At 37.4% G+C, this 25791-nt stretch overlaps 1 protein-coding gene across 1 annotated transcript in view; it reads left to right on the forward strand.

The window, feature by feature from the left end:
* The window catches only part of MSH1 (MUTL protein homolog 1), a 221771-nt gene that overhangs the window by 139334 nt on the left and 56646 nt on the right, over positions 1-25791 (forward strand). Inside the window, exon 14 of the mRNA XM_089995822.1 lies at positions 904-971. Within this exon, the coding sequence (XP_089851948.1) occupies positions 904-971 (68 nt within the window). The remainder of the gene's footprint in view (positions 1-903; positions 972-25791) is intronic.

Below are 25791 nucleotides of genomic sequence, written 5' to 3' on the forward strand. Positions count from 1 at the left end.
TACTTGACCCATAAGTGGTCCTTGCTTTTACACAATTTGTGTGTGTTTGTAAAGCCCATAAGTGGCATTCTATTGTTATTTTTTGTATTTCATGACAGTGCCACTATCATTTCTCTTCACAAATCTATACAATGTTGCCATATACAGAAACTGTAAAGTGGTGAGTCACTGGACTGTGATGGGCTCATGATCGTGGGGTATTGTTTTGAGTGGGAACTTAACTGAATCTAAGGGTAGGAAGTGGCAACATTTGATGGTGGTTTTATTGAAATGGAAGCCAAACTATAATACAATTGATATTGTGGAATGGATGAACTACTCTAACAGTCTGTTTTCTGTCAAGTCGTGCTATATTGCTTGCCTGGAACCATATATAATGCCTTTCCTGAAAAAGACTTATGGTGGTTTTTTGTCCCCTAACCTACTTTTGCGTCGTAGCTTATGGTTTGGTAATTTTTGAAGCATCATAATGTGTATATGGCTATTTTGGATGTATTTATCAAAAATTTGATGCAGAATATGTATTCCATCTTATGGCTGTTCACACTCAAGTACTTTTTAGAAATTTGCCAGTAAAGCAATCTTTTCTATTTTTCATCCTGATAAAACAAATTCTGATTTTTTCCATATAAATGCTTGACTACAAAATGAACCTGTACATTTGGTATTCCGGAACTGCATATGGAAAGGTCACTTTTTCCTGGACTTCTCAGTTCTTAGCCAAAGATATCATGTAAATCTTAACCAACAGTAATACAATGGAAAAATTTCGAGAATCCTGCTCATATTATTTATTCACGGAACTTCTTTTGTTCTTTTAAGCATGCTATATTATATCTTTTGGTTATTTTGATAAGATGTATGATTTGCAGTATATATAACAGTTTGTCAATCTTTTGGCAGCAACGTGCAAGCTTATGTGTAGCGTTACTTGTTCAGTCCCAGACTTCACTTGCACATCGGCTGCAAAGGTAGAGTTTTTATACTTTTTATGAGTTTGTTACAACACCATAATTTTTGTTTTTAGACATGTGACTGGAATTGAGTATATTTTTACTTGATACAATTCTTTTGTCATTTGAGTCATCGTAGAAAGTCTCTACCTGAGATTCATCTATTAGTTTGGGCCATATGTCATTCCATTCAAATATTTAACATGGCTGGAACTCCAAAGAGTTGTGGTCGACTTGTGCCTCAAACAAGTTATATGCTGCTTTTCAATCCCACTATTTAATTTCTTTTAGTGGCTAGATCCATGGTTTTCTGGCTTGACCAGGTTAACCAAATTTTTGCTGTGCCTTGATTCTTAACGGTTTTGAAAGTCAACCACAGCCATGTTAAGTGAGATGATGTCAATGAGCATTATTCTCCTAGTATCATGGTGTCGAGCTGGTATGAAATGCATTCTACAGTACTATAGAAATTAGTTTAGTTAGCCTTTGGAGATAATGCCCAATCATCTTATTCACTATGTTATGCTGGATGTTCTTATATGTTATTAGTTTGATTATGTCAAAAAGTATGCATACATTCATGTTAGAAGTTCATGCCATCAACCTTTTAACTTCATTCTTCAACCCTCAACTATATACTGCATAAAGTATTTGAGTGTGCATGTTATATTTTCCTTTTGTATACTAAAAGGAATAAATTAGCTGCAAAAACATAAAACATTCATTTCTTGGATGAGACTATCGAATAGTTATCACACTGTATTGAAAAAGATTTTATATCCATGCATGTGATGTTTGAAAAACATTCACTACTTTTAAGGCACTTTGGTGCATGGAGAATTGAGTTTGATAGTATCTTTTTGGTTATTTTTGACGTGAGTAGTCTTGTAGACACATATGGGCCTATTTTTATCCACACCTTTAGCATGAAAATTCCTAGTTCAAATTATTAGTTAATTTTTTATAGAAGTACATTTCTTAGTTGTCAAAAGCGCTAGTTGGATCCTAGGCGGAAGACACCTAAAAGGACCAGTCAGGGCATAGGCGGGATAAAAAAATAAAACATCAAGCAAAGCAAAAATATTATAATAAATAGTTAAATTAGTAACAAACATATGATTGTAACTATGGATGAAGTGTGTAATTCATTGTAACATGTTGCAACATTCATGAAATTGCATAATATTGAGCATACACGCACACCATCTGATTGCTCTCTCTCTTTGTATGTATATATATATATATATATATATATATATATATATATATATATATATATATATATATATATATATATATATATATATATATAGAGAGAGAGAGAGAGAGAGAGAGAGAGAGAGAGAGAGAGAGAGGATTATCCTCATGTTTCGTTATTTTAAAGAGGTAAAAAATCATTAAAAAATCATCAATTGATATCGTACTAAAATTTTATGATAAAATGTTCATATTTTTACATCAAATCAATTTGAAACAAAGCTTGTTTATCAATAAATAAGTATTGATAAACACATCTAAGTGGTTTAAATTGAGCATAAAGCACCTAAAACTTTGATATTTGGAGGGTTTTAATGGTGACAAAGAAAAAGGGGACATGGTTCACACACACACACACACACATAAAACTGAAAAACCAGATTTTATATATGTGTATCAAATACACATGCATACATGTAATAAAAAAATAAAAAAGGAAGAAAGGGGATAAAAGGAAGAAAAAAAAGAAGAGAGTGTGGAGGGTGTAATGAAATGGCTGTCTTCAACAAATGCACGAATAACTCACAAACAAGTGTCTATTGGAGATACTACAAGCATGACCCTTGAAAGGGTATAAAAGGAAGAACACTTGAAAAATAAATAATACTTTATTCATGAACAAAATGCTTAAGAAGCATAGTCATTTACATTGAAGGGGTTCACCCCTATATATACAAAAAAGTGGAAGAGAGAGGAGAGCTCATTTTGAGCTCTCCAAAAGAGACGTTTGACTGTAGTCCAACGTCTCTTATTATAGCTGTTGGACTACAGTCCAACAACTATTTTTACAGTCAAGTTCCAACATGAACTTGACTTGATCAAATATCTAGTTTCTATTGAACTAGATGCTAAAAAAGAAAATAAAGAAAAACGGAAAAATAATAATAAAATAAAATATAATATATATATATATATATATATATATATATATATATATATATATATTACAATTTACATTTTAACACTCCCCCTCAAACTTATGGTACAATGAGCGAAAGTTTGTCTAAGAGGAAGTGAAATCTGGGAGCAGCGAGAGGCTTGGTGAAGAAGTCTGCTAATTGATATTCTGATGTAACATATGGCAGATCAATGGTTCCATGTAAGTATTCCTCTCTGACATAGTGACAGTCCATCTCAATGTGTTTAGTGCGCTCATGGAATGTCCGGTTGCTTGCAATGTAGATCGCACTTTTGTTGTCACAACACATTTTTGAAGCTTGGGTTGCTTTAGCTCCCATATCCGCTAGCAATCGTCTGAGCCAAACAATCTCCTTAGTGGTGGTTGCCATGGCTCTGTATTCAGCTTCGGTGGAGGAAAGAGAGACTTTCTGCTGCTTATTGCACCTCCACGAAATTAAGGCTTCACCTAGGAACACACAAAAACCAGTAGTTGAATGTTTATTATTGGGATCACCTCCCCAGTCAGCATCAGTATATGCAATTAAATTTAATGAAGATGAAGCAGACAAGAAGAGTCCTCGTGAAAGAGAGGATTTTAAGTATCTAATAATACGCAAAATTGCTCCCATATGCACGGAGGTGGGAGCATGCTGAAACTGACTGGCTGTGTGAACCGCATGAGTTATATCTGGCCTAGTAATGGAAAGGTAATAAAGAGCTCCAACAAGCTGTCTATAAGGAGTAGGATCATCAAGAAGTTCTTCATCATCAATTTTCATTTTAACATTGACAACTTTTGGAGTGTCTACTTTCTTATCATCTGTAATTCCAGACCTGAAAACGATATCAAGAGCAAATTTAGATTTAGATATCAAATACACTCGAGGGGAATAAGCAACTTCAATGCCTAAAAAATATCTTAATAAACCTAAGTCAGTCATTTCAAAGTGAGTTTTAAGAAGAGATTTGATATTTGCAACTCCTTGTTTGTCGCCTCCGGTGATGATCATATCGTCCACATAGAGAAGAAGAATAATGATGCCTGCATCAGATTTCTTAACAAACAAAGCAGTGTCAGTTAAACAAGGTTGAAAACCAATATCAGTCATAACATGACTAAATCGGTCATACCAGGCTTTTGGAGCCTGTTTAAGACCATAAAGAGTTTTTTCTAGACGAAGAGCTTTACCCTTGGGGATACTAATACCAGGTGGGGCTTCCATGTATACTTCTTCAACGAGATTTTCATTCAGGAAAGCATTTTTGACATCTAATTGAAAGATAGGTCATGTTCTAATGGAGGCCAAGGCTATTAAAGTTCTAAAGTGGTCATACGTGCCACAAGAGCAAATGTTTCTTCATAATCGATGCCATACTCTTGGGCATATCCTTTTGCTACTAAACGGGCCTTATATCTTTCGAGGGTCCCATCACTTTTGGTTTTGACTTTGTATACCTACCTACAACCTATAGGTTTCTTACCTGGACGGATATCTTGGATCGTCCAAGTATTGGCCTTTTCTAGTGCATCTAATTATATTTTCATGGCTTCTATCCATTCTATATGATTTTTGGCTTGAGAATAGGATGATGGTTCAACATATGATTGTATTAATGTAATGGCGGCCCTATACGTGGGTGAAAAAGATTCATAAGACATAAATTTTTCTGGAGGTCTAGAGATTCTAGACGTTTTTCTAAGTGAGACTTCAGAGTATTTTTGTAATGCACATGGAAGATTTTGCTCTCTACGTCTTGAATATTGTAGACTAACATCCCTATGGATTTGCTCATTATCATCATTTTCAACAACAATAGGACTTTGATCATTGTCAAAGTCACATCTAACATCACATTCATTGGATTTTGAAGTTGGATAAATTAAAAACGAGTATTCAGTGGCATCCTTGGATTTTTCAAATTCAAAGAAGCTTTCTTTTTCCAAAAAAGATACATTTCTTGACACATATAATTTGTTATTTTGAAAATCGAAACACTTGTAGCCTTTTTGATTATCAGCATATCCTAAAAAGGCACATGGGATTGCACGAGGAGAGAGTTTGTCATTTTTGTTGGTGAAAACAAAACATTTGCATCCAAAGACTCTTAATCTAGAATAATCTGGAGTTAAATTAACAAGCTTTTCTGTTGGAGTTGTATTCTTTAATGAGGAAGATGACATCCTATTAATGAGGTAGGTGGCAGTTAGGACCACTTCAGCCCAAAACCTTTTTGGAACTTGATTTGCAATTAGCAATGTCCTAGTAGTTTCCATAATATGCCGATGTTTGCGTTCGGCTAGGCCATTCTGCTGTGGAGTGTGTGGACATGATCTTTGATGTGTAATACCATGTAAATTGAGATAGCCTTTGAATTCGTTGGACATAAACTCTCCCCCTGAATCAGTGCAAAAAACGGAAATATCATTTCGAAACTTATTTTTAACCATTTTATGAAATATTTGGAAGTTAGGAAAGACATAAGATTTATGTTTAAGAAAATAAATCCAAGTATGTCTAGAAAAGTCATCAACAAAAATGATATAATATGTATAACCACCTTTGGAAATAACTGGTGTGGGGCCCTCAACATCCGAATGTATTAACTCAAGTGGTCGTGAGGAAACAAAAGTTCTACTAAGAAATGGTAACCTTTTCATTTTGCCAAGAATGCTGTCTTTACAAGAAAAATTTTCAGAATTACAAAATTTTTCCAAACTTGAAAAATATTGAATTTTAGACATATGAGGATGGCCAAGTCTTTTGTGCCATAAATCCAATTCTAATTTCTGAATATTATAACAAAATGCATTCTTGGGTAATTCCAAAAAGTCCATGTAATGGAGTCCTCCTTCTCTATGTCCTTCCCCAATCAGCTTCCCTGACTGACGATTCTGTACCCAACAAGCATGAGAAGAGAATGATATATTACATCCATAATCAGATATTTGCGAGACAGATAAGAGATTAAATATTAGTTTAGGGATATATCTAACTTCTGGGATAATTTTTTTTTGGATTTTTGAAGATTTTCAAAACATCCTATTCCTTTTACTTCAAGAGATGTGCCATCGGCTGTAAAAACCTTTGACACACTTGAGTTATTTTTAAGACATTCGGATAGACTATTAACATTTGGGGTCATGTGAAAAGAAGCACCAGAATCTAAAAGCCAAGGAAAGTTACCTGGACCGGAGAAAGATGCAATTGCCGCTCCAGTTGAGGCTTCGATTGAGGAGGATACCCCTTTGAGAAGAGGTTGAAGGATTTCCATCAGTTGAGCCATAGACACAGGTGCATCTTGATCTTTTGACTCAGATTCAACAGATGCAACTCTTTTTTTTTCTCTTTTTTTTAACTTTGGACATTGAGGCCTATAGTGCCCCGGTTCATGACAATGATGACAAATAACTTTTCTTTTGTCAAAGTCGCCGTTTTGCCTTTCAAAATGAGGTGGCTTGTAAGTACGAGTATGATTCCCCGGTCTAGATACAGCTAAAATGGAGTCATCATCAACTTTTGGAGTACTTTTTCTAAGTCTATTTTCCTCCATAGTGAGCTCTTCTATAGTATCAACAATAGAAGGAATTTTTCCACGATGTAAAATGGCCGATTTGGTGGATTCAAACTCCGGCCTTAGACCATTCACAAATTGATAGAAATGTTCCATATCGAGTTGCTTTTGGGGAAGCTCGATGTCTTCGGCACAATGCCATTTGGGCTCAAGAAGAGCCAACTCTTCCCAAAGTTCGGACAACTCATTATAATATTCTCGAATAGTTTTATCTTTTTGAGTCATTGTCCGAACTTTATCTTGTAAATTGCATACATGTGCAATATCTTTAAGGGAATACATGTTTTTGAGGTATTCCCAAGCCTTATCGGCATGCTCAAACTTAGCTAGACTAGAGCATTTTTTAATGTCTATGCTATTGATGAGCCATGACATAATTTTTGCATGCCCTATCCTCCACTTTTTTCATTTCTTTTATAAGTGGCTAACGCCTTACTCTTCTCTTCTTCCGTTAGAGGAACCTCTTTATCACCCTCTTTCTTGGTAAGAGATAGTTTAGGTTCCAAATCGGAACCATCCACTATACCCCATAAACCTTTTCCCCAAATGTGGTGCTTCATAATCGAAACCCACATTACATAATTAGTATCATTTAGCTTCATAGGAATGATGGTGATCTTATCATTGTCATCCATCTTTTACAAGGGTAAGAGAGGAATAAATAGGAGGAGAGAGAGAGTAAAATAAAAAGAAAAGAAAAAGAGTAGACAAGGGAATAAGAGAGGATACAAAACCAAAATTTTTTGTAGCACAAGTTCGCCTTTCTTCAAACAAATCTTCTTGAGCCAAGAACAAGGTGATGAAACACCTTTTGTAAATGTGGCACGTAAATCGAGGTGGAAACACGTCAAGATCTAAGGATTTCGTAGCTTTGATACCATGTAATGAAATGGTGGTCTTCAACAAATGCACGAATAACTCACAAACAAGTGTCTATTGGAGACACTGCAAGCATGACCCTTGAAAGGGTATAAAAGGAAGAACACTTGAAAAATAAATAATACTTTATTCATGAACAAAATGCTTAAGAAGCATAGTCATTTACATTGAAGGGGTTCACCCCTATATATACAAAAAAGTGGAAGAGAGAGGAGAGCTCATTTTGAGCTCTCCAAAAAAGACGTTGGACTGTAGTCCAACGTCTCTTATTATAGCTGTTGGACTACAGTTCAACAACATTTATTATAGCTATTGGACTACAGTCCAACAACTATTTGCACAGTCAAGTTCCAAGAGGAACTTGACTGAATCAAATATCTAGTTTCTATTGAACTAGATGCTAAAAAAGAAAATAAAGAAAAATAGAAAAAGAAAATAATAAAAGAAAATATAATAATATTAAATAATATATATATATATATATTACAGTTTACATTTTAACAGAGGGGTGAGAGGATAAAGAAGAAAAAAGAAAAAAATACGAAGAAAAAAAAGAAGGGAAAAAGGAAGATGAAGAAGGGGAAGAGGAAGAAAAAGAGAAGGAGAAGGCGAAGGGGTGAAAGGAGGAGGAAGAAGAAAAAAAAGAAAGTAAAAAAAAAAGCAAAAGAAGAAGAAAAGGAGAGAATAAAAAAGAAAGCTTTTGGGATGGAAGGAAGAAAAAAAAAGAATAGGAGACAAAAAAAACACAGCCATGTCCCTACGACCTAGGCGGAGACAATCTAGGCAGCCTAAGTGGAAAAGCATGGCCCTACCACCTAGACCCATATGTCACAACATGTTTCCGATTCCAATGCTCTCCATGATGATCTCCAAGACTCAAAACATTATACATTTAAACAACAAAGTTAAGAATTAAAAGACACATCAAAATGTAGATGAATAATTTTATTCACACTAGACATTAAAAGAAATACACAATAAAATTACATTCAAGCCTCATTATAATGCACTCAAAGAAAAATAATGCACAACCCTAATACTACCCATCACTCTCTCTGCCTTACACATTCAAACACACCTTTTATTTATGGAGGAGAAAGAGAGAAGGAAGTAAAGGAGAGGAAGATGGGAAGTTCTCTCAATAGGAGAAGTCTTCTAGCCGTTGTTAGTCCTCAATATATATATATATATATATATATATTATAAATATATGTATATATTGTAAATATATGTATATATATATATTATAATAAATATATATACATATTGTACATATATAAAAATATACATATAAATACATGTGAATGTATACATATATGCTATACTATATACATAAGTATATATACATATATATACAAATAATAAATATACATATATACGTATGTATATACGTATATATAGTAAATGATACATTTAATCTTAACACCTCCCTCAAACTTAGAGTTACTCACCGAAAGTTTCCAAATACAAATATGCAACCCATTACATAAAATATCATTTGTCTTTATCGATTTTCTTCATTCATTGCTTCCTTCAGGAGGTGCTCTATCATATGCTCCATTACATAGGGGATCTTTAGTTGTCATCACTCCTTGAAAACCTGTAAATAGAACTAACAAAACATCCAACTATACAAAAACATATCTTAAGAAGATTTCAAATGATAATTATATTAGCTATATATTTATGGAGAGAGAATGGCCAAGCACACAATATAAAAACTATTTAATTTAACATCATTTAAAGAGAACAAAACATTAATTTCAAATAAGATAAACTTTTAGCATTTTAATCATACATGAAGACATGCATTATTTAATGGGAATACAATATAAATGACATGATTATTAAAGAAAGAACTCACAAGAGAGTTAAAATCACAAGACATTTTTACCTTTAAATATAAGTTTTTTTTCAAGAGTGTTAAAGAAACATTATTTTTTCAAAAGATAATACCAAGTGTCAAATACACACAATAGCTACTATGAGCATACACATAAGAGATTTCACTAATGAAATGCTTAAAAAAATATGTAATAAAAATATGCGGAATTTACAAAAAACAAAGTGTAAAAGCACATAGAAGTCCAAGCATTGACAACACAAAGATACTGTTGTAACTAACAACCTTCGATATATTTTAGAGAGACGAGAGGGAGAGATAAAAAAGAGAGAAAAGAGAGAGAGAGAGAGAGAGAGAGAGAGAGAGAGAGAGAGAGAGAGAGAGAGAGAGAGAGAGAGAGAGATCATTCATTAACCCTAATCACCTATTTAAATAGGGATTAGTAAAATGGGAATTTACCAGTAGGCATACGTAATTTTGCTAAATTGCGTATGACCACCCAAATTTATGAATGTTGCTTTTAACACTCCCCCTCAAGTTGGAGCATATATATCTATCATGCTCAGCTTGCTGCAATATCTTGAAAGACCTGCACTTGCGATAGGCTTGGTGAAGACATCTGTAACTTGGTCCTCAAAAGTCATATGACTAGTAGAAATATGCCTTGACTGTACTAAGTCACGTATATAGTGGCAATCAACTTCAATGTGTTTCATCCTCTCATGAAAAACTGGATTGTTAGCTATATAGGTGGCTGCTCTATTATCACACATCATCAACATTGGGGATGAAATCATCACTTGTAGTTCTCTCATAATGGACCTAACCTACATCATTTCAGCAACGATTTAAGCCATAGCTCTATATTCTGATTCAACACTCAAACAAGCTACCACAATTTGTTTTTTACTTCTCCAAGTAATTAAGTTTCCTCCTACAAACACGCAAAACCCTGTGGTGGACTTTCTATCATCGATGCCCCTGCATAGTCTGCATCAGAGTACACAATTATATCAAGGTTGGAGCTTTGTTTATATAACAATCCCTTCCCAGGAGAGGATTTCAAATACCTGAGAATCATCATAGCTGCCTGCTAATGCACTCGGGTTGGTTTGTCCATGAATTGGCTTATCTTGTTCACGGCCAAGGAGATATCTAACCTTGTTACAGTAACATATAAAAGTTTACCAACTAGAAATCTAAAACTTCTATTGTCAATCGGTTTTGCTTGTTCATCATGCATATGAAGTTTATGATCCATTGGTATATTTGCTGGTTTGGCACCTAACTTAAAGAAAGGGGGTACCCGATCTCTGTATTGGCCTGTCACGAGAGAGAGAGAGAGAGAGAGAGAGAGAGAGAGAGAGAGAGAGAGAGAGTTAGTCGATTGTGGCTACGCATCTCATTCTATTAATATGTAAACATACAATTACTAGGGTACAAAAGTACCCCTTAATAACACGTTAATTTTACATTACACGCTGATTGGATCTGGATCCGATCCAATATGCAAAACGGGTCGGGTTGCGGGTCCTGCATAAATATGATGACTCCTTTTCTGCCTCCTTCAAGTTGTGCATGGTCCTGAACCATGAACAACTTGTCTTTCAGAAACCAAAATCTGTCCTTTGTCAACCCTTTAGTAAGAATGTCATCAACTTGTTCTTCAGTCAGCACATACATGGGTTCAATCTCTTTATCTTCAACCTTTTTCCGAATAAAGTGTTGATCTATTTCAATATGCTTTGCTCGACTGTGGTGGATGGGATTGAAGGACATGTTGATGGCACTTTGATTGTCACACAATAGCAGTGACCGAGCAATCGGTTCTCCCATTTAGTCAGGAGATGTCTTATCCACGTAGCCTCAGCCGTGGCAGCAGCCATCGATCTGTATTCAGCCTCAGTGCTTGACCTAGCAATCGCCTTTTGTTTTCTACTGCTCCAGGATACTAAGTTTGGACCAATAAAGCTGCAATAATCGGATACTGATCGCCGTTCATCTGGATCACCCGCCCAATCAGCATCAGCATAAACAACAACCTCATGGCCCCCGCCTGGATCTAATTCTCTTTTCTTGTATACCAGTCCATCACCAACTGTACCCTTCAGGTAACGAAGTATACGTTTGACTGCTTCCATGTGTGACATACGAGGTTCATGCATAAACTGGGATACCTGGTTAAGAGTATACTATATCAGGTCTAGTAAAAGTCAGGTATTGCAACATGCCAACTAAGCTGCGATACTTGGTGGGATCTTCATATATATCCCCTTCCTTTGAACTCAGTTTCTGATGGATGACACTTGGAGTTGTCAACGACTTACAATCTGTCATGCCCACTCTGCGGAGAATGTCCAATGTGTATTTGTGTTGAGTACGGGTGAGTGTATCATTTCTTTTATCAACTTCTACTCCAAGAAAATATCGCAGCTCTCCCAAATCTTTCATCTTAAATCTCTGATTTAATAACTTCTTCACCCGCTCAATGTGATTTTTACAGTTCCCTGTGATGATGATGTCATCTACATATATTAGTAGAAGGGTAGTGACACCATGTTCATTGTGAATAAATAATGAGTGATCTAGAAGAGACCGAGAGAAGCCATGCCTTTGTATCTCTAGCGAAAAACTGTCGAACCAGGAACGAGAAGCTTGTTTCAAACCATAAAGTGCTCTCTTTAACTTGCATACATATTTTTTGGCGTCTTGTTCTGCATATCTAGTGGGTTGTTCCATGTATACCTCCTCCTTTAAATCCCCGTGTAGAAATGCATTTTTAACATCCAGCTGACTCAATGCCCATCCATGTTGAATGGCTAGACTCAGCACTACGCGAATGGTCCCCATTTTAACTACAGGACTGAAAGTTTCATTGAAGTCTTGTCCTTCCTCTTGTGTGAATCCCTTGGCTACAAGTCTAGCCTTGTACCTTTTGATGCTCCCATCTGGCTTATACTTTATCTTGTACACCCATTTTGACCCAACAACATTTCTGTTTAGTGGTCTAGGTACAATCTCCCATGTCCCACATTCATGTAATGCCTCCATTTCTTCATTCATTGCTTCTACCCATCTTCTGGAGCCCGCAACTTGATAGAACATGAGGGGCTCATCCTCTTTACTTATGGCTGTAAAAAACAACTGAAAATCCAATGAAATTTTTTTATAGCTTACCCACCTGTCAAGCGGATGTCGAATCCGTTAGGATCTTCTGATATCCATCATCTGTGAAGCGGGATCAGATGGGTCCGTACTTGTACAAGAAATTAATGGGGGCTCTTTCTCTCGTCGGGTGTACACAATACCCTTATATCTTGTTGGTTCCAAGTCATGTGTAATAGTCTCTTCCGTTTGAGTTTGATTGGTTGATTCCTCATGTGTTTCCTTCTGACAACAACTTGCCGAACAGTCTACTTTACCATTGGAAAAGAGTTCTGAATTTAAGCATGGGTAGTATACATCAACGCTGGGGCTTGAGTTATCAGTGTGAAGGGTTGAATTAGCAGTCTGATCATCAAAATTCGTTTCATCGAAAACTACATTCCTTGATATTTTGACACGCTTGCTCAAGGGATCATAGCACCTGTACCCTTTGTAGTCTTCTGCAAATCGTATAAACCTGCATTTTAAGGCTTTATCCTGAAACTTGTGCCTTTGTGAGTTGTCAATGTGAACATAACAAACAAACCCAAACACACGTAATTCATGATAATCAGGTTGTGTGCCAAATAGAGAAAAATATGGTGACTTATTCTCTAAGATATTCATGGGCAGCCGATTTATCACATGAACTGTGTAGTGAAAAGCCTCAGTCCATAATGATACAGGGAGATTGCTTCCGTGCATCATGCTCATTGCAGTCTCAACAATATGTCGATGCTTCCTTTCAACAATCCCATTTTGTTGAGGTGTATGCGGGCAAGACACTCTTCTCTTTATCCCATTATGTTGAAGGTAACTAACAAAGTCACTCGAGGAGAATTCACCTCCTCCATCACACTGGAAATTGAGAATGTTGGCAGAGAAATGATTGTGAACAAAAGAATGAAATCTCTGGAACAATCCAAAGACTTCTGATTTGTGCTTCGTAAAAAATATCTTAGTATAGCGCGAGTAACTGTCAATGAAAATAAAGTAGTATTTACTGCCAAAAAGAGAAGTAATTGGGGCAAGACCCCAGACATCAGAACAAATGACCTCAAATGGCCTTGAAGCTCTTTTATTAATGGAAGCGAATGGTAAAACATGACTCTTACATGAATGACAACTAGAACACTTTGTATCAACGACTTCTGAACTTAGACTGGACTTGGGAATGAGATTATTCAAGACAAGTTTTTCAATAAAATGGCGACCACAATGGCCGAGACTTCTATGCCAAAGTCTTGACTTATTATACTCAGAAATAGTAAATATAAAATCAAGATAAAAAAATTGACGTTGGTGAGGCTTCAAGGATGAATAGTTGGAATGAATGGATGAAGGAGGATCTTTTGGAAGATGTACATGTTGCCCCATCGTTTTCCTTCAGCGAATGTTTTCCTCGTGCGAAGATCCTTGACATAAACAGAAGAAGGAGTAAATTCAACTGAAGCATTAGCATCATCAACGAGTTTTGAGACAGAAACAATGTTCTTTTGAATGTTAGGTGCATGAATGACACTTGGAAGTTTAAGAGAGGACTTTGACATGGGTATAATGACATTTCCAATATGTGAGATTGAGTGATGAGATCCATCTCTTGTGACTATGCTATTTTTACCGACATAAGGTGTAAGAGTCAAGAGTTTACCTGCATCACCTGTGACATGAGTAGCTGCTCCGGAGTCGACATACCAAATGCCTTTGTCATTTTGCTTCATGTTCAATCCGGCCAAGGTTGCTAGCAGCAAGTCCTTAACTTCTCCATCCTTCCTAGCCTCTGCTTGTGGGGCTTTCCCTTTGTTTTGAGGATTAAACCAACAATTTGCTTTAATGTGCCCTTTCTTGTTGCATAGAAAACAAGTAGGGATGGGTCTCTCTCCTTGCACATTGGGTGTTGGAAGTATACCATGACCTTCATAGGTATTTCTCCCTTGGCCGCCCTTTCCTCGTAAAAAACTTCCTCGTCCTCGACCATAACTCATTCTTGTAGCTAGTACATCTTGGATTCCTGAATGTCCATGAGAATCTTCAGAGGATCCTTTCAGAGTCATTTCATATTGCAATAATTTCGCACGAAGATCTTCAAACTTTGGGAGTTCTGGTAAACACAGTAGGGTTGTTGTCATAACATGATATTCTGGCCCCAATCCGCTCAAGGTTTGTTGCACCTTATCTTTTTCACTGACAAGACATCCAACAACAACCAGCTGATCTGTGATGCCTTTCATTTTGTTCAGGTATTCCATAATAGACATGGAATCTTTCTTCATCATTTGAAACTCTCGCTTAAGAAACATAATTCTTGCCTCAGAAATTTGTGAATATGTTTGAACTAACTTATCCCACAGCTCCTTGGCCGAACAATCATCAAGAAGGGCAACAAGAACTTCCTGTGAGAGGGTTGAAGTAATGTATGCCACTAGCGATTGATCTCTCTTCATCCAAGTAACATATTCTGGATTCCTGTGAAAAATAATAGACTATTCTCCTTTATCGTCCGCTTTTTCTTGTGAAATGTATTCTAGAGGCGGAGGAACCGATCCATCCAGATGATCGGAGAGGTCCTGACTCTTTATAAATGGGATGATCTGTCTTTTCCAGGTTAAAAAATTTGAGTTATTCAGTTTTTCAGAGACTGGTTGACCGAGAAAGCTTGAGGACAGGCATGACTGCGCATGAGTAAAATCCATAAAAAAAAACTGAACTGACACTTAGGTATGAGAGGTAAAGGTAGAGGGCTCGGCGAATAGGGCACTCCTCAGCTAACAAAAAATAAAAAAAGCAGAGAATAATGTATTGAATCACAATAATCGAGCCAAGGAAAAACACACTATACAACAGAGAAAATAGTTTCAGAGCCCACGAAACAACAAAGATGTATTGAATCAGCAGAAGAAAAGAGTTTCAGAACCCACGAAACAGCGGAGATGTATTGAATCAGCAGAAGAAAAGAGGTCGTCTGTCACCGTGAAATATTTTCAGAACCCACGAAACAGCAGTCGTCTGTCACCGTGAAATATTTTCAGAACCCACGAAACAGCAGAGGATACAACAAAGGATAAGAGGTCACCGTGAAAGTTTTTCAGAACCCACGAAACAACAGAGGACACAGCAGAGGATAAGAGGTCACCGTGAAATATTTTCAGAACCTATGAAACAGCAGAGAATCCGTGATCGTGATTCAAAAAGGAAGAAAACCACAGTAATTGAGCCAGCAAGAGGTCGTCTGTCACCGTGAAACCGAGGTCGAGGTCTATCACCGTAAAGCCGAGATCGTCTGTCACCGTGAAATGGAGATCAAGATCTGTCACCGTGAAACCGAGGCAACTCTTCACTCCCAATCGTCACGCTGCTCTGATACCATGAAAGAAAGGGGGTACCCGATCTTTGTATTGGCCTGTCACGAGAGAGAGAGAGAGAGAGAGAGAGAGAGAGAGAGAGAGAGAGAGAGAGAGAGAGAGAGAGAGAGATTCCACAGAAAGTGCGTTAGTCGATTGTGGCTACGCATCTCATTCTAATAATATGTAAACATACAATTACTAGGGTACAACAGTACCCCTTAATAACACGTTAATTTTACATTACACGCTGATTGGATCTGGATCCGATCCAATATGCAAAACGGGTCGGGTTGCGGGTCCTGCATAAATATGACGACTCCTTTTTCCGAATAAAGTGTTGATCTATTTCAATATGCTTTGCTCGACTGTGGTGGATGGGATTGAAGGACATGTTGATGGCACTTTGATTGTCACACAATAGCGGTGACCGAGCAATCGGTTCTCCCTATTTCCTGTAGTAAATCAAGCACATACTTTCTCTGTGATAGAACTAACCCCTCACTGCTTCTGGCCACCTCTATGCCTAAGAAATATCTGAGAGAACCGAGATCTTTTGTGGCAAAGTGCTTATGAAGATGAATTTTTGTGTCTAAGATGTCATTCACACTGCTCCCTGTAAGAATAATATCATCCACGTACACAACCATAACCACAATACCAATAGAGGTTTTCTTGATAAACAATGAGTGATTTGATGGTGACCTTTTGAAGCCAAATACAAACATAATTTCAAATAACTTCTGAAACCATGCATGGGGACTTTGTTTTAGACCATATATGACCTTCTTTAGTTTGCACACCTTGCTACACTCCCCCTGAACCTCAAACCCGGGAGGTTGCTGCATGTAAATGGTCTCAGACAAATCACCATACAAGAAGGCGTTCTTCACATCTAACTGACATAAACTCCACCTACAATGAACAACCACATATATGATAAGACGAATAGTCCCAAGACGGGCTACTGGTGAAAATGTCTCAAAGAAGTCAACTTCATATGTCTGAGTATACCCTTTTGCCACCAACTGGGCCTTGTATCTTTCAATGGAGCAATCCAAGTTGTACTTAATGGTGTAGACCCACTTACATCCAACGATATCTGCATCAGTAGGTGGAACCACCAAATCCCATGTGTCGCATGAGAGCAAGGCATCCATCTCAACCTGCATCGCTTGCTTCCACTTAGGATCTAACAACGCCTCATGATGATTAAGTGGAACAGATGTGGTAGATAAAGCTGAGATAAAATTCTTCATGTGAACCCCAAGCCTTGCCTCATTAACTAACTTGGAAATAGGATGTAATGTGCACTGTCTTTTACCTTTCCTGATAGCTATAGGCCTATCATCATCAACATTAGAAATCTCAATATTTTCAGGAGAACTTACTTCTGAAGGAGGCGGTGATGTAGGTTCTGATTCAGGTGGTGATCTGCGAGTGTATACCAGAGGAGGATCACGATACCGAGCAGCTGTGGGAGACTGAGAATGAGTAATAGTCTATGAAAACGACTTCAAGGGAAAAGGAGGAACGAGAAGAGGCATGGCATCACCTTGTTCAACATGTAGTCTGGATGCAGTGGTAGAAAAGTAAGGAACAAATTCAAAGAAAGATACATCTGCACTAACATACTCTCGACGGGAGATGGGATCATAACACCACTATCCTTTTTGATTTTTTGGATATCCAATGAAGACACACTTGATGGCTTGGGCAAATAAATTATCACGGTTAGGTCCAAGTTTATGAATGAAGGAGACGCATCCAAATACTTTGGGAGAAATCGGGAAAAGTGGAGCATTAGGATATAGAATTTGAAAGAGAATTTGTTCTTCCAATGATGAAGAAGGCATACAATTAATGAGATAACAAGCAGTGAGAATGACATCCCCCCAATATGAGGAGGCATATTTGATTGCAACATAAGGGTGCGAGCTACATCTAGAAGATGTCTATGCTTTCTTTTAGCGACCCCATTTTGTTGAGATGTATTGGCATAAGTGGTTTGAGGACGAATGCCATGATTTTGATAAGATTGTAACAATTCATTAGACTTAAACTTGAGTGCACTATCAATGCGGATAATCTTGACAAGAGAATGATACTGAGTCTTTATTTCAATGACAGAAGACATAAGAATGGAGGCAACCTCCGACCTTTCTTTGATTAAGAAAACCCATGACAATCTAGAAAAATCATCAACAATCACTAAGTAATAACGACACTGAGATCTATTAGGTCCCCATACATCAAGATGCAGAATCTCAAACATTCCTTGACTCGATGGACTCTGACTAAAAGGAAAGGAACTTCTGTGATGTTTGCCCAATTGACAGGCATCACACTGGAATGAGTCAGACAGAGAAATCCGAGGAATAAATCTACGAAGCTTTGGCAAAGGAACATGACCAAGACGAAGATGCCATTGATGTTAAATTATGTATATATAAATATATATATATACATATATATATATATATATATATATATACATATACTTATATATATACATACGTATTTATATATAAGTATATATATAAGTATATACATACATATATGTATATATATACATATTTCTTTTTTGTTTTCTTATTCTCCAAATACCCAATAGGGGTATTTTGGTAAATCCCCATGTACACTCTCCCCTTTCCTTTTTCTCTCCCTTTTTACTTTTTTTTTTCTTTTTTCTTTTGCTTTTTGTAAGACCACAAGGGGCCCCACCCTTCTTGTCGTTGGGGCCCCAACGGTCATATTTATGACCGTTGGGGCTCCCAACGACTAGATGGGAGCCCCCTTGTGGTCCCTTCTTCTTGGCTTCCTCCTCTATAAATAGAGGAGGCTTTCCCTTGTATGGGTATTGGGTTTTTCACCCTCTTCTTTCTTTCTTCAATAATATCCAACTTATGAGTCTAAGTCATTTCTCCTTTTGTGGGTTTTTTGTATACACTTTTAGTGTTTGTGTTCTTGGCTCTTGTGATCACTCTTAAACAGTGGTTTGCTTTATTGGTGCTTCCGCCCCTCTTCATTACATGGTATCAGAGCAAGGTTGGTGATCGGGCTTCTCTTTTTTTGTTATCTTGGGACGTGTGCCTCTCAAGCTTTTGAAGAAAGGAAGACTATTCGGTACCTATGGAACGCGATTCTAAAGTTGAGCTTTCTTTTAAGTTCAATGGATCCAATTACCTTATGTGGGCCTCCGCTATGGAAAATCATCTAAGAGGTAAGAAACTTTGGGGTTTTGTTATGTGAACTACTCCCGAACCCTCTCTTGTTCTCACTAAAATTGAAAATGAGGTTGAGAAAGCTTTAGATGGCGATGAGCGCATCAAAGCTATCAATGACCATCAATCCAAAATTGAGGATTGGGAAAATAACCATGCCAAAATTTTGGCATGGTTTATGAACAATGTGGACCTCAAAAATTGTGCAAACATTGCTAAATTTAGAAGAGCCAATGAGGCATGGTTTTTTCTTAAGGGTATGTATACCCAAAAGGATCTAGCTAGACAATTTTTTTGTCAAGAAAAAATCTGTTCCACTAGACAAGCAGATATGAGTGTGTGTGACTACTTTAACTCTTTAACCCCTCTTTGGGATGAGCTTGTTCTTCTTGAGCCCAAATGGGTGGCTCCGGAAGATATTGAGTTGAGAAGAGAACAAATTGAAAATGAGCATTTTTTCCACTTTCTCCATGGTCTTCGACCGGAATTTGAACAAGTTAGGGCATCCCTTCTCCATAGAAGTAAAACCTTACCCATTGAGGATGCCCTTGCCGAAGTATGCCAAGAAGAAACTCGACTTGGCCTAAGTATTAAGAGTGATGAAGTTTTGGCCGTTACTAGGCGCAAATCAAATGTAAAAGCATATAGACCTCCCTACTTTAACAAAAATAATGGATCTAGAAAGGGAGTGATTTGTCACTATTGTAATGAACCGGGACACATTAGACCGGTTTGCCCAAAGCTTAAGGGAAAAGTGGCCGCGGTTGGAGAAAATTCTCCAAAGAAGGAAAAAAAAGTGCCAAAGAGGGAGATATTAAAGAAACTCTTAATCATATCTCCGATGTTCTCCAACATCTTCTCAAGACTTCTTCATCTTCAACATCCGGAGCCGCCATCGCTTATTCTTCATCACCTCCAGGTATGTGGATACTAGACTCCGGTGCTTCTTTTCATATGACATCTCATAAAAACTCTCTTTCTAATGTTTTTTCTGAACCCATATCTTCTTATGTTTCAACGATCGATGGGACATCTTTAAAAATTGAAAGTATTGGAACACTTGATTTTAAAACTTCTCAAAACTTTTTCGTTCCTAAAGTGAGAGTCGTTCCAAAAATTAATCTAAATCTTTTTTTCGTTTCCCAAATCACCGATCATGGATGTCAAGTCTCTTTCTCACCTAAAGATTGCACCGTGCAGGATCTCCAGTCAGGGAAGCTGATTGGGCAAGGCCATAGAAGGGGTGATCTTTATTTTATGGACTTTTTGACTCTTCCACCAAAGTCATTTTGCAATCTTAAAAAGGACAAAAGTATTGGAATTTGGCATGAGAGACTTGGTTATCCAAATTTTGTAAAGATGTCTCTTTTTCCTTTTTTGAACAATACTTGTAAAGACAAACACATGACTTGTAAAGATTGCATTTTTGGGAAATCTAAAGCTATTCCATTCCCTCAAAGAAATTATTTCACCACTCGACCTTTTGAACTTGTTCATTCCGATGTATGGGGACCTTCCCCTATTTTATCCAAAGGAGGATTTTCGTATTATATGGTCTTTATTGATGACTTCACTCGATTTACATGGATTTACTTCTTAAGTCGCAAATCTGAAGTTTTCTCTTTCTTTAAAGAATTCAATGCAATGGTTAAAAATCAATTTTTAGGAAATCTATCAATTCTTAGATTCGATTCGGGAGGCGAATACATGTCCAATGAATTTCAAATCTATTTGAAAGAAAATGGAATTTGCCATCAACGGTCTTGTCCAAACACTCCGCAACAAAATGGTCTTGCGAAAAGAAAGCATAAACACATAATAGAAACCACAAGAACTTTATTAATTTCAAAAAATATTCCAAAATCCTTTTGGACCGAAGCGGTTCTAACCTCAACATATCTTATTAATAGAACCCCTTCATCTTCTTTAAAAAAATTTTCTCCTTTTGAAAAACTTTACAATATGTCTCCCGATTATAAAAGACTAAGAATTTTCGGATGTAAATGCTTTGTTCTTACTCACAAAAATGTTAAACTTTCTCCTAGGGCAATTGAATGTATTTTCTTAGGATACGGCGAAAAACAAAAAGGTTATCGATGTTTTGACATATTAAAAAACAAACTTTATATCTCAAAAGATGTCACATTCTTAGAAGAAGAAAATGTTTTTTCGCATAAACCAAATGAAAATATTGATTATTCTTTTTTATTTGACTTGTTACCTCAAGAAAACGTCATAGATGGTCATGTTGAATCTAGTGAATCTCTCATAGAAGATCATTTTGAACCTCCAAATGATGACCAAAGTTTAGAAGAAAATGTACCAAGACAAACATAAGTCTACTCTAGAAGGAATGAAAGTAATCCACCTTGTGCCCTTGAAAAATTCTCTCAAAATTAGTCGATTGGAGAATCCTCTCAAAGAAAATCAAATCGTATTTCTAAAATACCAAGCATATCGAAATGGATTGCCATTATGTTCGAGACGAATACCTCAGAGGAACTATCACATTACCATATGTTACTTCAGAATATCAACTAGTTGACTTCTTCACCAAAGGGCTCCCAACTCCACGATTTATGTTTCTTCTTAGCAAACTTTCGGTCTTCTCCCCGTAAAGTTTGAGGGGGCATGTTAAATTATGTATATATAAATATATATATATATATATATAAATATATATATATATATATAAATATATATATATATATATATATATATATATTTGTTTTTTGTTTTCTTATTATCCAAATACCCAATAGGGGTATTTTGATAAATCCCCATGTAAACTCTCCCCTTTCCTTTTTCTCTCCCTTTTTACTTTTTCTTTTCTTTTTCTTTTTTCTTTTTTCTTTTGCTTTTTGTAAGACCACAAGGGGCCCCACCCTTCTTGTCGTTGGGGCCCCAACGGTCATATTTATGACCGTTGTTGCTCCCAACGACTAGATGGGAGCCCCCTTGTGGTCCCTTCTTCTTGGCTTCCTCCTCTATAAATAGAGGAGGCTTTCCCTTATATGGGTATTGGGTTTTTCACCCTCTTCTTTCTTTCTTCAATAATATTCAACTTATGACTTTAAGTCATTTCTCCTTTTGTGGTGTTTTTGTATACACTTTTAGTGTTTGTGTTCTTGGCTCTTGTGATCACTCTTAAAGAGTGATTTGCTTTATTGGTGCTTCCGCCCCTCGTCATTACAATTGATAGGTACTGGAAGATGGCTCAAACACAGAGTTCATGGATCCAACTGGCTGATGTAGATAGTAGGCACCACCCTCCTCATAGCCTCCACCAATCCTCTTTCCCGTCAGCAAGTCCTGAAAAATGCAACACACAAGATCAAATATCACCCTACAGTTATGCTCCTTAGCAATACGACTAACAGACATTAAATTCTGCGGAAATGAAGGAGCATGAAGAACATTAGTCAATTGAAGTGTGGGAGATATGGAAATGTTTCCTTGGCCTACACTAGGAGAAGACCTCCCATCAGCTAGTATAACATTGCGAGGTTCAGCAGTATGATTTAACTTTGAAAAATTATGGGGAGTCTCACACAGGTGTCTAGAGGCACCTGAATCAATAATCCATCTACTACCTTGATAACTCAGGCTATCACCTGTAGAACATGCAACATTGGCCACATGCATAGGAGCACTCGAACTAGGGAGCCGGTGAGACAACAATTCATCGTATTCTGCACTACTGAGGATAACTGAATCACTGGAGGAGGTAGTGGGAGTCTCTGCCTCGAGTTTAGCTACTTGAGCCTTGGACACATTCGGTTTAGGTGATGGGATAGGAGATCAACCAGTCTTATCCCAACACCTATCTTCGAGATGTCAAGTTTACCACAATATGTACATTGAAGCCTTCCTCTACCTTTTATATTGCAACCGAGACCTCTTTCTCGAAAATTCAAGAAAGTACCTCTTCCACGACCTGAGCTGATTGCTAGGGCTGATGCCTGTGATTCAGATTGGGTTTGAGGAAGAGTGATGGCAAGCCTACTCAGACGATTGTAGGCTTCTGCAAGAGTAGGAACATCAGAACTAGTTACATTTGAACTTTGGCAACTGAAAATTCAGATGATAACCCTGTAAGAAACCGGGCAACCATAGTCTTCTTCTGATGGGTCTTCTGTTTGGTGCAACATAAGGGTCTGTGTGCATTTAGCCTCTCAAAAGCAGATTTAACAGAGGCATAGTATTGGGCCAAAGTCTGTTCTCGTTGCTGCAGTTGGTAAATTTCCTGCTCAACTTGTAGAATGCGACTCACATTGGTTTCATGAGAATATGTATCACGGAGATTGTTCCACATTTGTTTAGCTGAGGTATTATAAATTAGTCCATCAACTATATGAGGTTGTACCTGGGTTACCGGAAGCGCCTAGCTAAAAGGGGAAGCGCGCTTCCCCGAAGCGCACTTCGGAAGCGCGAAACGTCGCGCTTCCGAAGCGTGGGGGGGAAGCGTCCCCCTTTTTTGGGAAGTGTGCTTCCCTTTAATGGGAAGCGCGCTTCCCATCACGCTTCCCCACGCTTCCCCTGTTTTTTTCAGTTTTTTTGTATTTTTTATTTTTATTTTTTTCGCTTCCCCCTCGCTTCCGAGATGCTTCCTAGGTCGCTTCCGAGACGCTTTCTAGGTCGCTTCCGAGACACTTCCCGAATCTGTCCTAAGTGGTCCCACGCTTCCCCGCTTCCTAAAATTTTGAAAGTGCCTCGCTTCCCGCTCCCGCTTCCCGTATCGCTTCCCGCTCCCGCTTCCTCAACTGGCAGCCATGGGTTGTACACTGTTCATTATCCATGACATCACAATGTCATTGTCTTCGTCCCAGGTGACATATTTTCCAGTTCTTTCAGTGGGTTCCAATTCCAACAGGACGTGCTTTCTCTGATGACCAGAAACCGACATCATAAAGGTGCGAGACCACCTTGCATAATTAGTATCATCTAACATAACTGAAGATCCATACAAAAATGGATTCGCAAAGGCCTTATATTCGCCAATGACCTCTCCTTTTTGGTCATTATCTTGAGCACATAACTCAGCCATGAAAAAAATAATTTGCTCACCAAGGACATCAACTGAACATAACAAATTTTTTTAACAACCCAGTTATTTCTACGCAACAAGAGTCTCCTGCATAATTTGATCTGAATAGCTATCAGATCATCACCACGACTACAAAATTTTTCAAGCAAAGTCTATCAACTTCAAGACTGGAACAACGACCATTTAATCTCCACAATAATGATCTGATCGCAGGCATTCAACAACGAACTATTTTATTTTCTTATGTCAGATCACTATTTTCAGATCTGATCGCCGACTGCAACATAGTTTTACAGCTTCCATTAAATTTTTTAACCCAAGACGACACCAATCAGATCTGAACCGTGATCTATTTTATTTTCAGATCCAATCGCTGTTTTTAGATCTGATTGCTTCTCCTTATAATTCACTATGATAAGACACAATCTGATCCTTCTTCAAGATCCACGACTAGCATCATCATCACCACAATCAGCAACAACAACGTCATCCCAGAAGGGAGTCCCGCTTTGATACCATGTTGTAACTAACAGCCTTCGATATATTTTAGAGAGACGAGAGGAAGAGATAAAAAAGATTAGAGAGAGAGAGAGAGAGAGAGAGAGAGAGAGAGAGAGAGAGAGAGAGAGAGAGAGAGAGAGAGAGAGAGAGAGAGCTCAATCATTCACTAATCCTAATCACCTATTTAAATAGGGATTAGTAAAAAGGGAATTTATAAGTAGGTATACGTAATTTTGCTAAATTACGTATGACCACCCAAATTTATGAATATTGCTTTTAATAGATACAAAGACATAATATAAACACAAAAGTGCAAATACACAAGTTCACTATAGGCCAACACAAAGGGCCAACAAAGGGCAACACAAACAAGTAATTTTTATATATATATATTAATGAATATATGCTTGAAAAAACATAAACTTATACAAATTATGCAAGACAATCAATCATGAAATGACTTATGCAACTAAAGCATAATGCAAAATGCATGAAAATATTTCAACAACCATTTCTCATAAAAAAATGAGTTTAGACAAATTACAAATAGATTTTAAAAAATCTCATAGATCATAATTAATGAATTTTGCAAATTATGAGACCTTTCTGGTGGCCCTCCGTGAAATATAACTTGTGAAGGAAGCATACACCCCGTTTGGAATGGTCCCCGTGTTGAAGGAGTTTAAGGAGGTAATGCCTCCCGAGCTCCCGAAGAGATTTCCTCCTCGAAGGGAGGTGGATCATGAGATTGAACTACTGCCGGACACGAAACCCCTTGCTATGGCCCCATATCGCATGTCTCCACCAGAGTTGAAAGAGTGATGCAGTGAAATAAGTACCGAAGCTTCACGTTAATGGGTGTCGCGTCTATCGGGAACCAAAATGCGTTCGCCTGATGGTTGGCGACGTTAGTGCTCTTTGAAACAACGACGGAATGGATGTTGTCCCCTCTTGGGCTGACGTTGAATGCTGATTCTCCAATGCACAAGTAGTTGTGCAGCCAACAATAACCCAGAATCGATGTGAGGCCAGAAAGGCTCGAATTACATGACCACGTTGAAGCAACACTCGTTTTTTTTTATGCAGCCTTCACGTGTGTTTGATGGTATCTGTGAAAGGCACGATCCAC

The sequence above is a fragment of the Nuphar pumila genome, chromosome 2 (assembly GCF_984573655.1).
Source record: "Nuphar pumila chromosome 2, dmNupPumi1.hap1.1, whole genome shotgun sequence".
NCBI classification, from domain to species: domain Eukaryota; kingdom Viridiplantae; phylum Streptophyta; class Magnoliopsida; order Nymphaeales; family Nymphaeaceae; genus Nuphar; species Nuphar pumila.